This window comes from Eubalaena glacialis, chromosome 11 (assembly GCF_028564815.1).
Source record: "Eubalaena glacialis isolate mEubGla1 chromosome 11, mEubGla1.1.hap2.+ XY, whole genome shotgun sequence".
Taxonomy (NCBI): Eukaryota; Metazoa; Chordata; class Mammalia; order Artiodactyla; family Balaenidae; genus Eubalaena; species Eubalaena glacialis.
This window is the reverse complement of record NC_083726.1, coordinates 53,221,260-53,234,614: the sequence shown is the minus strand read 5'-3', so window position 1 is coordinate 53,234,614 and position 13,355 is coordinate 53,221,260. Positions and strand designations below refer to the sequence as shown.

At 42.1% G+C, this 13,355-nt stretch overlaps 1 protein-coding gene across 1 annotated transcript in view; it reads left to right on the top strand.

The window, feature by feature from the left end:
* The window catches only part of TBC1D30 (TBC1 domain family member 30), an 80,434-nt gene that overhangs the window by 29,669 nt on the left and 37,410 nt on the right, over positions 1–13,355 (top strand). The window contains exons 3-4 of the mRNA XM_061205123.1: positions 11,746–11,807; positions 12,336–12,401. Of these exons, the coding sequence (XP_061061106.1) occupies positions 11,746–11,807; positions 12,336–12,401 (128 nt within the window). The remainder of the gene's footprint in view (positions 1–11,745; positions 11,808–12,335; positions 12,402–13,355) is intronic.

Below are 13,355 nucleotides of genomic sequence, written 5' to 3'. Positions count from 1 at the left end.
AAGGCTCCCAGGCCAGCCAAGCCAACATTCATGTTAATTCAAATCTCTCTCCTCTTCCTGATACCTCTCTAGTCTTACCATCAAAGTTAAGCATATTATTTTCAAAGGTATCACCTTTTTTCTTGCTAGGAACATATATTTCTAAGCCAAACTGATCTGCATCAATAGGTATGAGAAACCTCTCCTTTCATAACCCTCAACTGGGTCAAAAAGGATCTCAGAATGGCTTAGTATAAAGGTTGGGAAATCTTAGCTAAATAGTCAGTTGTGACCAGGTTGAACAATGATTTCATCTTCTAAAGTGATGGGTCTCAGTCTTCCAGACTGAGATCCACTCCTGATGTGCAAATAAAGGGCTGAATATCACAGTTATGAGAAGAGCACAGATGAGCTTGGTCTTTGGCCTGCTTTCAGGTGCAATTTAATAGTTCAATAAAATGAAGCCCTGGGAAAACATTGGAATGTATGATACCTAGGAGGAGGTAGAGATAATGGTATCCCTCCAAGTACTTGCATAATATTTAATTAATTTTTAAATGAATTATCATTGATGTACAATGTTTATAAGTTACAGATGTACAATATAGTGGTTCACAATTTTTAAAGGTTATACTCCATTTATAATTATTATCTTTGCTATAATCACACTCCCTGACTTCAGACTATACTATAAAGCTACAGTAACCAAAACAGTATGGTGCTGGGAAAACTGGACAGCTACATGTAAAACAATGAAATTAGAACATTCTCTAACATCATATACAAAAATAAATAAAGCCTAAATGTAATACTGGATACCATAAAACTCCTAGGGGAAAACTTAGGGAGAACACTCTTTGACAAAAATCGTAGTAATATTTTTTCTGCATAGTATTTTATTTTTTATTTTTTTAAACGTTTTTATTGGAGTATAATTGCTTTACAATGATGTTAGTTTCTGCTTTATAACAAAGTGAATCAGTTATACATATACATATATCCCCATATCTCTTCCCTCTTGCATCTCCCTCCCTCCCACCCTCCTTATCCCACCCTTCTAGCTGGTCACAAAGCACCGAGCTGATCTCCCTGTGCTATGCGACTGCTTCCCACTAGCTATCTATTTCACATTTGGTAGTGTATATATGTCCATATATACACTACCACTCTCTCACTTTGTCCCAGCTTACCCCTCCCCCTCCCTGTGTCCTCAAGTCCATTCTCTAGTAGGTCTGTGTCTTTATTCCCATCTTGCCCCTAGGTTCTTCATGACCTTTTTTTTTTTTTTTTTTTTTTAAGATTCCATATATATGTGTTAGCATATGGTATTTGTTTTTCTCTTTCTGGCTTACTTCACTCTGTATGACAGAGTCTAGGTCCATCCACCTCACTACAAATAACTCAATTTCGTTTCTTTTTATGGCTGAGTAATATTTCATTGTATATATGTGCCACATCTTCTTTATCCCTTCATCTGTCGATGGACACTTAGGTTGCTTCCATGTCCTGGCTATTGTAAATAGAGCTGCAGTGAACACTGTGGTACATGACTCTTTTTGAATTATGGTTTTCTCAGGGTATATGCCTAGTAGTGGGATTGCTGGGTCGTATGGTAGTTCTATTTTTAGTTTTTAAAGGAACCTCCATACTGTTCTCCATAGTGGCTGTATCAATTTACATTCCCACCAACAGTGTATGAGGGTTCCCTTTTCTCCACACCCTCTCCAGCATTTATTGTTTGTAGATTTTTTGATGATGGCCATTCTGACTGGTGTGAGCTGATGTCACATTGTATTTTGATTTTGCATAGTATTTTAAATGAACCTTTCACACTATCCTATCACTACCCACTTTGTCTGTCCCTCAGTAAACTGTAAGCTTCTTGAGGGTAGAGAACATACTGAATTCATAATTTTATTCCCCACAGGCCATAGCACAATGCCTTTCCCACAGCAGTTGAGGAATAAATGTTTATTTCACTAATGAATGAATGAATAAAAGAAATACGAAGATGTCTTATATGGGCAACATAAACCTGCCTCAAGTGGTGTTGAATCAGTTTCAGTTATTCTGAAGCAAGAAAATAACTTCCTAGAAAAGAGAAAATCTTGGGTTAGCTATGCATCTGAAGTTACATGGACCTGGATGCAGAGTTTTACGTATATTTCCACTATGGTACTGTGAAATGGGACTTCACTCCAGCTAGGAATTAAATTTTTATATTAGATAAGTTTTGAATTTGAAACTTTCTGGCCTGTAAATAAAACCAGTTATTCTTAAAATACTTCGTCCAAAATATTTGAGTGTGCTTGGGGGGAATGTTAAGAGTGGTTTTGGTTTTGAAAATATCTGATTAAAATGAATGGTCCTGAGAAAGCATAAGCAGGGACTATTGGGAGGTAGAAGACAGTGCTGAGTGTGATTTGGTGTTGGAATGTCAAAGCTTCTCTGTTCCACGCTGGACAGAATCCTTTCTCTGTGATAAACAAAATACAAAAGCTACACCTGATTGTCTTCAAGGATGCCTGTATTTAAGTAGAGAAATAGGTTTTTATGACTAAGAAGGGAAACCATACAAAAAGAAAACAAAATGTCCCATGTACGTCATGTGATGTGTCAGATAATTGTAAGGTTTTTCCTTTCCCCTTGGTTTCTTTCTGCTGTCCCGCTTCTGTGTCTTTCATGCGGGAAAGTGGTTATGATGCTCGTCTCCATGAGCTCATAGTTGTGTGGGCTCCGTCCTGGACAGTGAGTTGAAGGAACTGCTTATTAAGGCCCTACTATTTTTATTTATTTATTTATTTTGGCTGTGTTGGGTCTTCGTTTCTGTGCAAGGGCTTCCTCTAGTTGCGGCAAGCGGGAGCCACTCTTCATCGCGGTGCGCGGGCCTCTCACTATTGTGGCCTCTTTTGTTGCAGAGCACGGGCTCCAGACGCACAGGCTCAGTAGTTGTGGCTCACGGGCCTAGTTGCTCCGCGGCATGTGGGATCTTCCCGGACCAGGGCTCGAACCCGTGTCCCCTGCATTGGCAGGCAGATTCTCAACCACTGCGCCACCAGGGAAGCCCAAGGCCCTACTCTTAAGTAGTTCTGAGGAGAGCGTTAGCTTCTTATGTGACTGATCACAGTTTACCATCCCTTTAGGAGATATTACTTTTCCTATTTAGGAGTTGCTCACAGACCTTCAGAAATTGTGGGGAGAGCAGAGAGGAGAAGAGTGACTTTTATGCCACCAGACCACCACCCTTTTCATTAGCACAAGTGCAAAGACGTACCATCTCCTGCCCGATGGGAGACAGTGCTGGGCCTGATGTCCGGTACAATCTCTTCTGACCCTTTGAGACTTGTGGGTTGGAGAACAGCTGCCAGGGGCCTCTGAAGCCGTGAGGATGAGTTCCAGGCTCACCTTCTCAGAGCAGACCAGCTCCCTGTGTTTTCTCTCTCTTTGCTGCAGGTTTCCGGAGCTTTTTCTCTTGGTAACTGTCACCACTGGCTCTGTTCAGTCCCTGAAGATAAACACATAGGCCCTTTGTATTTTAAGATTTTACTGTTAAACGAAAGTAACATCATTAGGAAACCACAGGAATTCCAGACCTGATTCCCTTCTGGAAGCCCCGTAGGACATAGCTTTTATTTATGTTGGACTTGCTTTTTCTTCTGGCTTGTCCCCTTTCTCTATTAAAGGAATAGTTTGCTCTCAAGGAAGCCTCACTGCCAGCACGTAAGCCTGAAGATGCAGGGGTAGCTGAATGATCCCTACTTCCTTGTTTTGGCCTGGGAGCTTAGATCTCTGGGGATGTACCATGGGTGTTGGACTCTCTGAGACATTCAGAGTATTTCCTCAAAGCACTCATTTTCTTTAGCAAGCCAGTAACAGATTCTCATCCGATGTGAAGTCTTCCTTTTCCCAAATTCAGCTTAAATCATAACTGCTCTGGACCATGCCAGGGTACGATTTGCCCAAATGTGAATTCATTGATATTATTTGATTAGTAAAATTCACTCAGTGAAGAGTGATGGTAAGCTGGCTTTGGCTGGAAATCTCACCAGCTGAGATCCTCAAGCAGAGCTCATGCTGGTATTGTTTCCTCTGCAGGTTGACTTCAGATGACATCTTTTGCTTTTGGAAAACAATATTCCAGACACGAATAAGAGACTATGAGTCATACAATAAGTATAATGCTAGGCTTGTGCCATGGCTGTTTTTAGAGCATTGTATTTTAGTGCTTAATTATCTGTTTGCTACAAAAGTTGGCAGTCTTGGCTCTCCTCTCCAATGTAAACAAAATAATATTATTTAATTCCTTCGTTACGTATTGCTTTAATAGTAGAAAGTCTTAAAATTTTTTTTTGTGAGTTTCAACTTATATGTAGTTTAGAATGGGAAGTTTTCAAGAAAGCTTTTTTTTTTTAAGTCAGTTTTTCCTTGTAATAAATCTGAGTGAAACAGAATTTTTATCTTGAAAGTAAACAAGCCCCTGTCACTAATAGTAAGAAAAATGCTGTAACTGAAGAATTTCAGAGACAGGCCTTTTTGTCAGCCATGACACATCTGGGTGGGTTGGCAATCTAGGGTCTACACTTCAGCTTTGGCAGCCCAGAAACTTGATTTCTTCAGCTCACTGAGAGGTGAGCAAACTCAGGGATATTGACCACTGTTAACTGGTCAGCGTGTCCTCTCCTCAGTGGCAAAGTCTCTATGGGAAGCCAAATGACTATCAAAAGTTTGCTTGGTGAGCAGGGAGTCTGAGCCAAAGGGTGTGGGATGGTCTGAGTGGTGGATGTCAGCCAGACCTATACGTCCTCCTTTCTACCCCAGAGGCAGTGTTGTAAAGCAGAGCCCATTGCTCCTCCTCTTGGCTGGCGAGGCTGTCTTTCCTGCTGGCCCACTGCTAAAACTGAGCATGAACAGCCTTTCTTGTCAAAAGAGAACATGAACCCTCTATGGTTTGAGAAGATGAGAGCTCTGGAAGACGATACTGTGCATGCACTTACCACCTTGGTCTGGATTTTCCCTCTCCTTCCAGTTTTCTTCCTTTAACTATGGGTGTTCATCACCATCTTCACCCAGGGGTCTGTGTGGCCCTCTAAAAAACTGTCCAAAGCCAAACATCAGATATCTTTCAATTATCATTCTCAGGCCAGAGCAGTCAAGGGACATCTTATTAAAATTAAGAGAAAGCTGAAGGAGAACAAACATGTACTGAAACTATAAGCATCAGGCTGAATAAGCGTAGATTTCTGTACCTGAGATTGGTGTGAAATGTTGGGAAATCTAAGCCAAACAGTTCATCACGACCAGGTTCAACAATGATTTTATCTTCTAAAGTGATGAGGCAGACTACTGCCTGTTTCAAGGCATCTTTATCTCAGTCAGGTGGGCATAACTGAATAACTTCTATATCCCTATCAGCTGGCTTTACTTTTGCAGATGACAAATGTCATGTTAACAGATTTTTATATGTGAAATGTATATTTCATGCTTAGTGTTATATCATTTCTGACATTGTCCTCAAATTCTGAGGGCAATTCACAAAGTCCAGAATGTGCTGATTACAAAATAAGTGTGCCAGTGTCATGTGAAGGACTTCTTTTTTAGTTCTTTCAGAATATCATTAGAAATGCATTTTTTAAAAAGTTAATACTTTCAATCAATAGCAGCCATTGTTTTTTAAAAATTTATTTATTTATATGTAAGTATAGTTGATTTACAATGTTGTATTAGTTTCTGGTGTACAACAAAGTAATTCAGTTATATATATATATACATATTCTTTTTCATATTCTTTTCTATTATGGTTTATTACAGGATATTGATTATAGTTCCCTGTGCTATACAGTAGGACCTTATTGTTTATCTGTTTTATATATAATAGTTTGTATCTGCTAATCCCAAACTCCTAATTTATCCCCCCCCACCTCCTTTTCCCTTTGGTAACCATAAGTTTGCTTTCTATGTCTGTGAGTCTGTTTCTGTTTCATAAATAAGTTCATAAGTTCATTTGTGTCATGTTTTAGGTTCCGCATATAAGTGATATCATATGGTATTTGTCTTTCTCTTTCTGACTGACTTCACTTAGTATGATAATCTGTGGGTCCATCCATGTTGCTGCAAATGGCAAAAATTTCATTCTTTTTTATGGGTGAATAGTATTCCATTGTATATATGTCACATCTTCTTTATCATTCATCTGTCGATTAGCAGTCATTGTTTTTGATGCTCAAAGTGTTCCATCTTTGGCCAATAGTATCCTATTTGTGTGGCTCTCATGTCTTTTTGACATGACCCCATTAGTCTTGGAGCACTTCCTTCCTTCCTGAATTCATCAAGATAGTTCAGGCTCATCTTGTACTTTTTCTGGCCCAGATCTGGAATCAGTTGCACCTCAAAGGAGCCCTGGTTCCTTTTAGTGGGGAATGGTTTTTAGAGACCACATCCTGAGTGCTGGGGGTGTTCACTGCTTCTGGGTTGTCCTTAGTTCTAAACCTATTCAGTGGCTTTATATGTATTTTTGAAAAGAAAAAAGATGAGTTCATACTATTATTTCCATGTAAAATATACTATTGCAGGATTAAAAAAACTTAATTTCTTTGGTTGCACACTTGTATTTTCTGTTACACTGAAAACATCTTGGTTTCTTTTGACATTAACATATTTATTTATTTTTTCATTAAGAAAACACGTAGACTTTAATATTCGAGTAAGAAATTCACAGAAAATATCATATAACTGCTTAGTTAACATACCAAAAAAAGTTCAACTGCACTACTAATAAAAAATGCCAATAAAAACAAGAAAATGACAGTTGTCTTTATCAAAGCAGCAAGTGTTTAAATGATAATACTGAGAGCTGTTGAAGATGGAGGATGAAAAGGTGTCAATCAGAGACTAAACTGGTACAATCCTTTGAGATTTAATTTAGCAATATATGTCATATAGATGATTATGCCTTTAGAACCAATAACCCCACTGTGGAAATTCATTTTAGGTGTTCAAAAATCTAGTAAAAAAAAAAAAATCTAATAAAGCTTAGTCAACAAAGCTATCCATCACAACATTACTTAGTGAAACATTTAAAATCACCCCAAATTAGCAGACTGATTATGATGTTAACATAATTATTTATTTAGGTTATCCTATAGTGTACATAAGAATTAAGAAATAACACCAATATTATTAATAACAGTAATGCTACTGAATGACATTTAAGATTTCTTTGCAGCTCTTTTTGCCCTTGGAGTCTATACCACCATTGATATCCAGGCGTAACACTACACTCTAAAACAACTTACTCGTTTTTTCTGTGTTCTTATGCCATCAGCAGGATTTCTAGTTAGGTTCATTTGTTTCCATTCATTTTCAAATTTTTGGGTTTTCTTTTTGCTTGATTTATTAATATTATTAATATAAGATGTTATTCCAGAGTCAAAACTACATAAGGCACATCTACAGAAATCTGTTTTCTATTCCTCTCTCTTCTACACTGTTCCCTTCCACATAAATACTTTTTAGTTTTTTTTAATCCACCTGGTATTCCTTCTCTAAATATTAGCATATACAAATATCTTTGTATTTCCCTCCACATCCTTTCCTTTCTTATGACTTATTCATCTTTATGATTAATATCCATTGGTGAATGTCGTAATGTCGTAGTTTAAGAATGATTAAAAAAAAAAAGTAATTATCACTAACCGTTCTGCCTACTGAAGTCTCTGGCTGGCGAGACGGGGGAAGCACTTAAAAAAAAAAAAACCCTGCTTTTAATGGAACACTTTTATCTTGAAGTCTACTCTTCCAAAAGAAACAACCATTATTATAATAATAATTATAGAATTAATATACAAAGTATATATTAATAGTAATATATAATAATAATTTTAACGTGCTTCCTATGCCTCTCTAATATGCCAAGAAAAAGAGTTTAACACAATTTGGGATGAAGCTGGTGCTTCACCTTCCACCAATGTTCCCGCCGCGCTGCTAGATTCTTCCTGCGGTCTGTTGACCGACTCTTGCAAGGCTGCTCCGATGAGGTGGGCACTAGTATCTCGCTGGCGTTCTGCACCTGAGACTCGCTCCCTTTGGTGCTCCCTCCTGCACCTCCCAGATCTTGGGAGAAGCACGGAAATCTCTGTCACTGCTTCTGGTCCCCGGGCGCAGTTGCTCAGCCGCCCGCTCCCGGGCTCCGGGTCTCTGCGGCTCCCCAGCGCAGGTGCCGCGAGCTGGCGGGGCGCTCGGGAGCTAAGGCAGCCCCGCCTGCGCACGATGATGCCGGGATTGGGGGCGGGAGCGTTGCCTCCGTCTCCGCGCGCTCGCTCGCTCCCGCCCTCCTCCCCGCCCCAAGTCCTCTCCTGCCTCAGCCTTGCAGGCTCCGCACTGCAGATCCCTGCCGGCCGCCCCGCGCTTGGCGGCTCCCGCGGTGCTCCGCAGGGTCCCTTGACCCCCGAGCACTCTTGCTGCTTTCGAGAGACCCTCGACTAACCGGTCTGGCCGAGCCCCACGCGCGCGAAGCCGCTCCGCCGGCGGGATAGCGAGGACCCAGGCGGACGGCGGCCGCACGGGAGCCCAGGGCGCTCTCGGATGCGGCAGGACAAGCTGACCGGCTCCCTTAGGCGCGGAGGGAGATGCCTGAAGCGGCAGGGCGGCGGCGGCGGCGGCAGCGGCGGTGGCGGCGGCGGCGTGGGCACCATCCTGAGCAATGTGCTCAAGAAGCGCAGCTGCATTTCCCGGACCGCGCCCCGGCTGCTCTGCACCCTGGAGCCGGGTGAGGACCCGGGGCGGCAGATGGGGCACTGGAAAGTAGCGTGGCGCCCCCGGAGCTGGTGCCTCTGCCTCAGCTGAACTCCGCGTAGGCCGAGGAACACCCGCCGGCCGCCCGGTGCTGGGTATCGCGGCTGGGCGCAGGCGGGGCTGGGTCGGCCTGGGAGGGAAGAGCGCGGACCGAGGCCCGGGCGGGGGCAGCGGCCTCCCACGGCGCGGAGGACCGGCTGCTGCCGCCGGCTGCCCGCGCGCCCCCATCCCACGGCCTGTGTGCGGTCCAGCCCTGCTTGTGCCGGGAGCTGCTGGCGAGCGATACGCTCGGTCTTCTCCGAGTGGTGGGAAAGTGTTGGCGGCTACCCGGGCTATCAGAGGCCGAGCAACCAGTTGTGCTTCGGACCCAGAAGAAGCCACACCTTGAAAGAGGTGTATGAGGCGGAGAAAGGCACAGGTCTGCTGCTTGGCGTCAGAGGAGGAGGCAGTGACCGCGAAGGAAAAAATCGGGTGCATTTTCTTGAGGGTCCCTGCTTCGTGAGTGCCGGGATCGTCTCACCTGGAGCCTCTAATTTGTGTGTCCGGGTGGAGAGCGGGCAGGAAACACTCCTGCAAAGTAGAGGTTCTTTCTATAGGTAAAGACTGAGAGTTCGCCTGGCTGTGCTAGGCTAGGCCCTTTCTGCGGTCAGCCTGTGTTTACACATCCCTGCTTCTCCGCGCCTGCTCCACCACCCGGCATCCCTCCGCAGGGTTTTATGAGCCCGGCCCTGGCGCGTGGGCCCCTGGGCATAAGGCTTTCTGGCTAGGGGTGGCCGCCGAGGGAGCCGGCTGTACTCGTACCCGTGCGTAGCGCACACTTGTCCCCGGAGTGGCACCAGCTGGCTTCCAGGTGGGTTTGTCCTCCCCCAACCCCGCCCCATCCCGCCTCCCAGCGCCTTTGGGGACCTGCTGTCCTGAGGCTGCAGGGGAGAATCTGTCGAGGCACTGAGCCCCAAAGGGTGGAACACGTCGCTGCCTTTCCGAACCTCGTGGTTTCTTTGTTTTTCTCCCCAAGGAAGTGTCTAGTTGCAGACTGTAGTAGTTATTCACCGTCTTCCTTTAGCCTTAAAAAAAGAAACCTCCTTCCCACGTTAAAAGTGTTTTGTATTTCTGAATCCGGAACAGCCAGTGATTACCAGATGAAACATAAACCTTCTCCCCTCCCTTATTCAATTAGAAGAAAAGAGGTGGAAATGACCTGATTTCAGCTTTTGCCTGCAGGCAGAGAATGATCAATTCCAGTTAAATCCTGTGACTCATTTTTGATAGAAAATAGTTGTGATTTTGACTAACCCCAGCCAGGTTTCAGCTCGGCAAGGCGATCGGCATCGTGCCCAGCAGGTACTTCTGAAAAAGTCAAGGGAGCATATTCGGTCATACAGGCAAGGAACCCGAGGCTTTTAGGTCGGTTGAAATAGGAGCGTGGGACCGAATTTCCTGGTCTTTGTTATAATAAAGCAAACGTCATGACTATACGCTCCTCCATTCAGCACCCTGTGTCTGGACAGCAACCTCACAAAGAGGTCCGTTTTATCGTGTCTTAAATCATGCGCGCCAGCTGGAGGCACTCTTGTGGTCTTTGTATCATTGCGCTGCACTGAGGCAGGACTTAATTTAAACCATCTCAGAGAATTGGGAATCCGTCGGGGTACTTAATATACCTTCGAAGAAGAAAATCTTATCTATCTAGGCAGAGTATGGTTTTGGCCCTGAAGCTCTGAAGAGAATTATCAGGGCATTGATTGGATGCCTGGGATTCTATATCACACACAGCTTGACTTTAGAAATCTAGGACCCAACTCATGTATACACAGTATTCTTCTAGGACTCCAAGAAGGACATCTTCATACTGTCACGGGCTTGGGCAAGTCAGACACATCTCTTTTCAGCTTCTTGACTACATATATGTTTTTTAAAAGACACCCGCATAGCACAGGGAGATCAGCTTGGTGCTTTGTGACCACCTAGAGGGGTGGGATAGGGAGGGAGGGTGGGAGGGAGGGAGACGCAAGAGGGAAGAGATATGAGGATATATGTATATGTATAGCTGATTCACTTTGTTATAAAGCAGAAACTAACACATCATTGTAAAGCAATTATACTCCAATAAAGATGTTAAAAAAAATTGTCATGGAATTTCACCTCAATAATAAGAAAGCCCAATGTGAATATAGCATATAATCTTTATATATTCTCCCATTTATTTACTTCTATTCCATAGATTTGGGATTTGAGTCGAAGAAGTTTATCTAAAGTTGTAGATAACTTGGAATTAGAGTTCAGTTGTATTTTTAACTTGGAGTCTATAATTAAACGTATAAACTTATCTTTAATGAATAAGTCTATCTTGACAGAATTTAAAAATACACGAAAATCGCTAAATAGTCTTGTTAAAGTGGATTATTCCACAAGTGGGAAGGCAGTGACATTATTTTTATAACTTTTGATATTCCACTGACGTTTCCTTAATAGACTTAGTCCGTGCAAGTGTCCTAGAAAACAAATTCTGTAAGTAGAGAATTCTCTTCCTAAGTTTCATAAATATTAATTATACTGTGCTAAGTGATTTACAGTTAATTATTGCAACAACTAACTGAGATAGATGTTATCCTCATTTTAAGGATAAAGAATTGAGACTGAGACAGGTTAAATAATTTGTTTGACTCTAGGAACCAAAGGTGAATTAAAGTGTGCATGACTCCAAGCCTGTGGTGTCATTTTTTTGTTTTTGCACTACTCCAGACAGCGGTGGAACCACCATTCTATGTGATAAGCTTCATTCTATTACCATAGGACATTTTTCTATCTTAATAATCAGTATTCTTTTTCTTTTAACAAAATTGACTACGATTTAGTAAAAATAAATGTTTTAAAAATTTTATGATGACTCAGTAGAATCAGGTTAATTTTTACTTTTATTTTTGATGTAACGTATTTTTTCTCCAAATAACAGTTATTTATGTATTTTTCTTTTAGGAGTTGACACAAAGTTGAAGTTCACTCTTGAGCCATCTTTAGGTCAAAATGGTTTTCAGCAGGTAATTTTATTTTTGGTTTTGAAAATACCTTTATTTTGGGGTACCTACAGGGTACACTGAGGTATATTCTCAAAGTGGGAAAATTAACATGTGCTTGGATATGCCTAAGAAGATGAGTCAGTTTTAAAAATTATAGATAAAATAACTTGTGAAGCTATAAGTGACTTGGATTTATACTTGCAGTGAAAAATTTTGCACTTTCTTTTAATGGTTCAAGTGTGAAAAACAATGTAAAAACCAAATGCTGTTATTCCGAATCTGTAATACATGTTTTGATTTCAGAGTTCCCAGCCTTTGTGTGTGTGCTGCAGTTGGATCACGGGTGTGTTAAGGGTACCTAAGTGGGGGACCTTGGGGCAGTCATAGCCCTTAGACCAGTCATATCTGGCTGAAGGAAGCTCTGAATGTTTACCCCAGTGTTCTGTATAAATTTTATCATGCTCTACGAACGTCAAGAAGGGGAAAAGTTGAAAAGTGCTTAACCAGGTCAATATTATCACTTTGACAGCGTTTCTTCTTTGTTTCTAGTGGTATGATGCGCTCAAAGCAGTTGCCAGACTATCAACAGGAATACCAAAGGAATGGAGGAGAAAGGTGAGGAGGATTTGTATGGCTAAAATACAAAAGGACCATCACTTTGTCCCTCTTTAAAGTGTCTGGAATGTCAAAAAAGGATATTCTAGATTTAGTAATTTGAAATCTGTCTCTCTTCATTATTCATTAATTCAGTAAGTATTTAATGATTATCTATTCTATGCCAGGTACTGTTCTGCCGGGTACTGGGGATACAGCAGTGGAAAAAAAAAAACAGCAGGCCAAAATTTTTGTCCTCATGGAGTTTACAATGTATATAATATAAAGTATTTCAGATGATGCTAAGCGCCATGCATAAAAATAAAGCAGAGAAAGGAATAAGGAGAGAGGGGAATGGAGGTGAGGAGGTAACATTTTAAATGGCAAGGTGACATTTGAATAGGGCCCTTAAAGAGGTGAGCCACTGGCCACGTAGCTACCTGGTGGGAGAGTACTCCAAACAGGAAACACCCTCAGGTGAGAGCATCACTGAGGAGTATGCAAGCAAAAGCAAGAGGCCAGGGTGGCTGAAGCACAGTGAATAAAAGGGAAAGCAATGGGGGGAGGGTCATAGAGGTAATGTGATGACCTTAGGGGAATGGCAGATCATATAGGACCTTACAGGTCATAGTAGGACTTTTGCCCAGTGTGAGATGAGAAGCATTGGGAAGTTTTGAGGAGGAGAATAACATGATATGACTTATATTTTAAATGGACCACTCTGGCTACTAACGTGAGAATATGAAGGACAAGGGCAACAGCGGGGAGACCAGTAGGAGACTTGAGATAATTCAGGCAAGAGATGGATCAGGGTTGTGGTAGTGGAGATGGAGAGAAGGGGTCAGATTCTAGATATATTTTGAAGGCTGAGTTGACTTGAATTCCTACTGGATTGAATAAAAAGTGTAAGAGGGGTATCAGTGACTTCAAGATTGACCTGAGCTACTGGAAGGGTAGAGTTACTGTTTTCCCAGA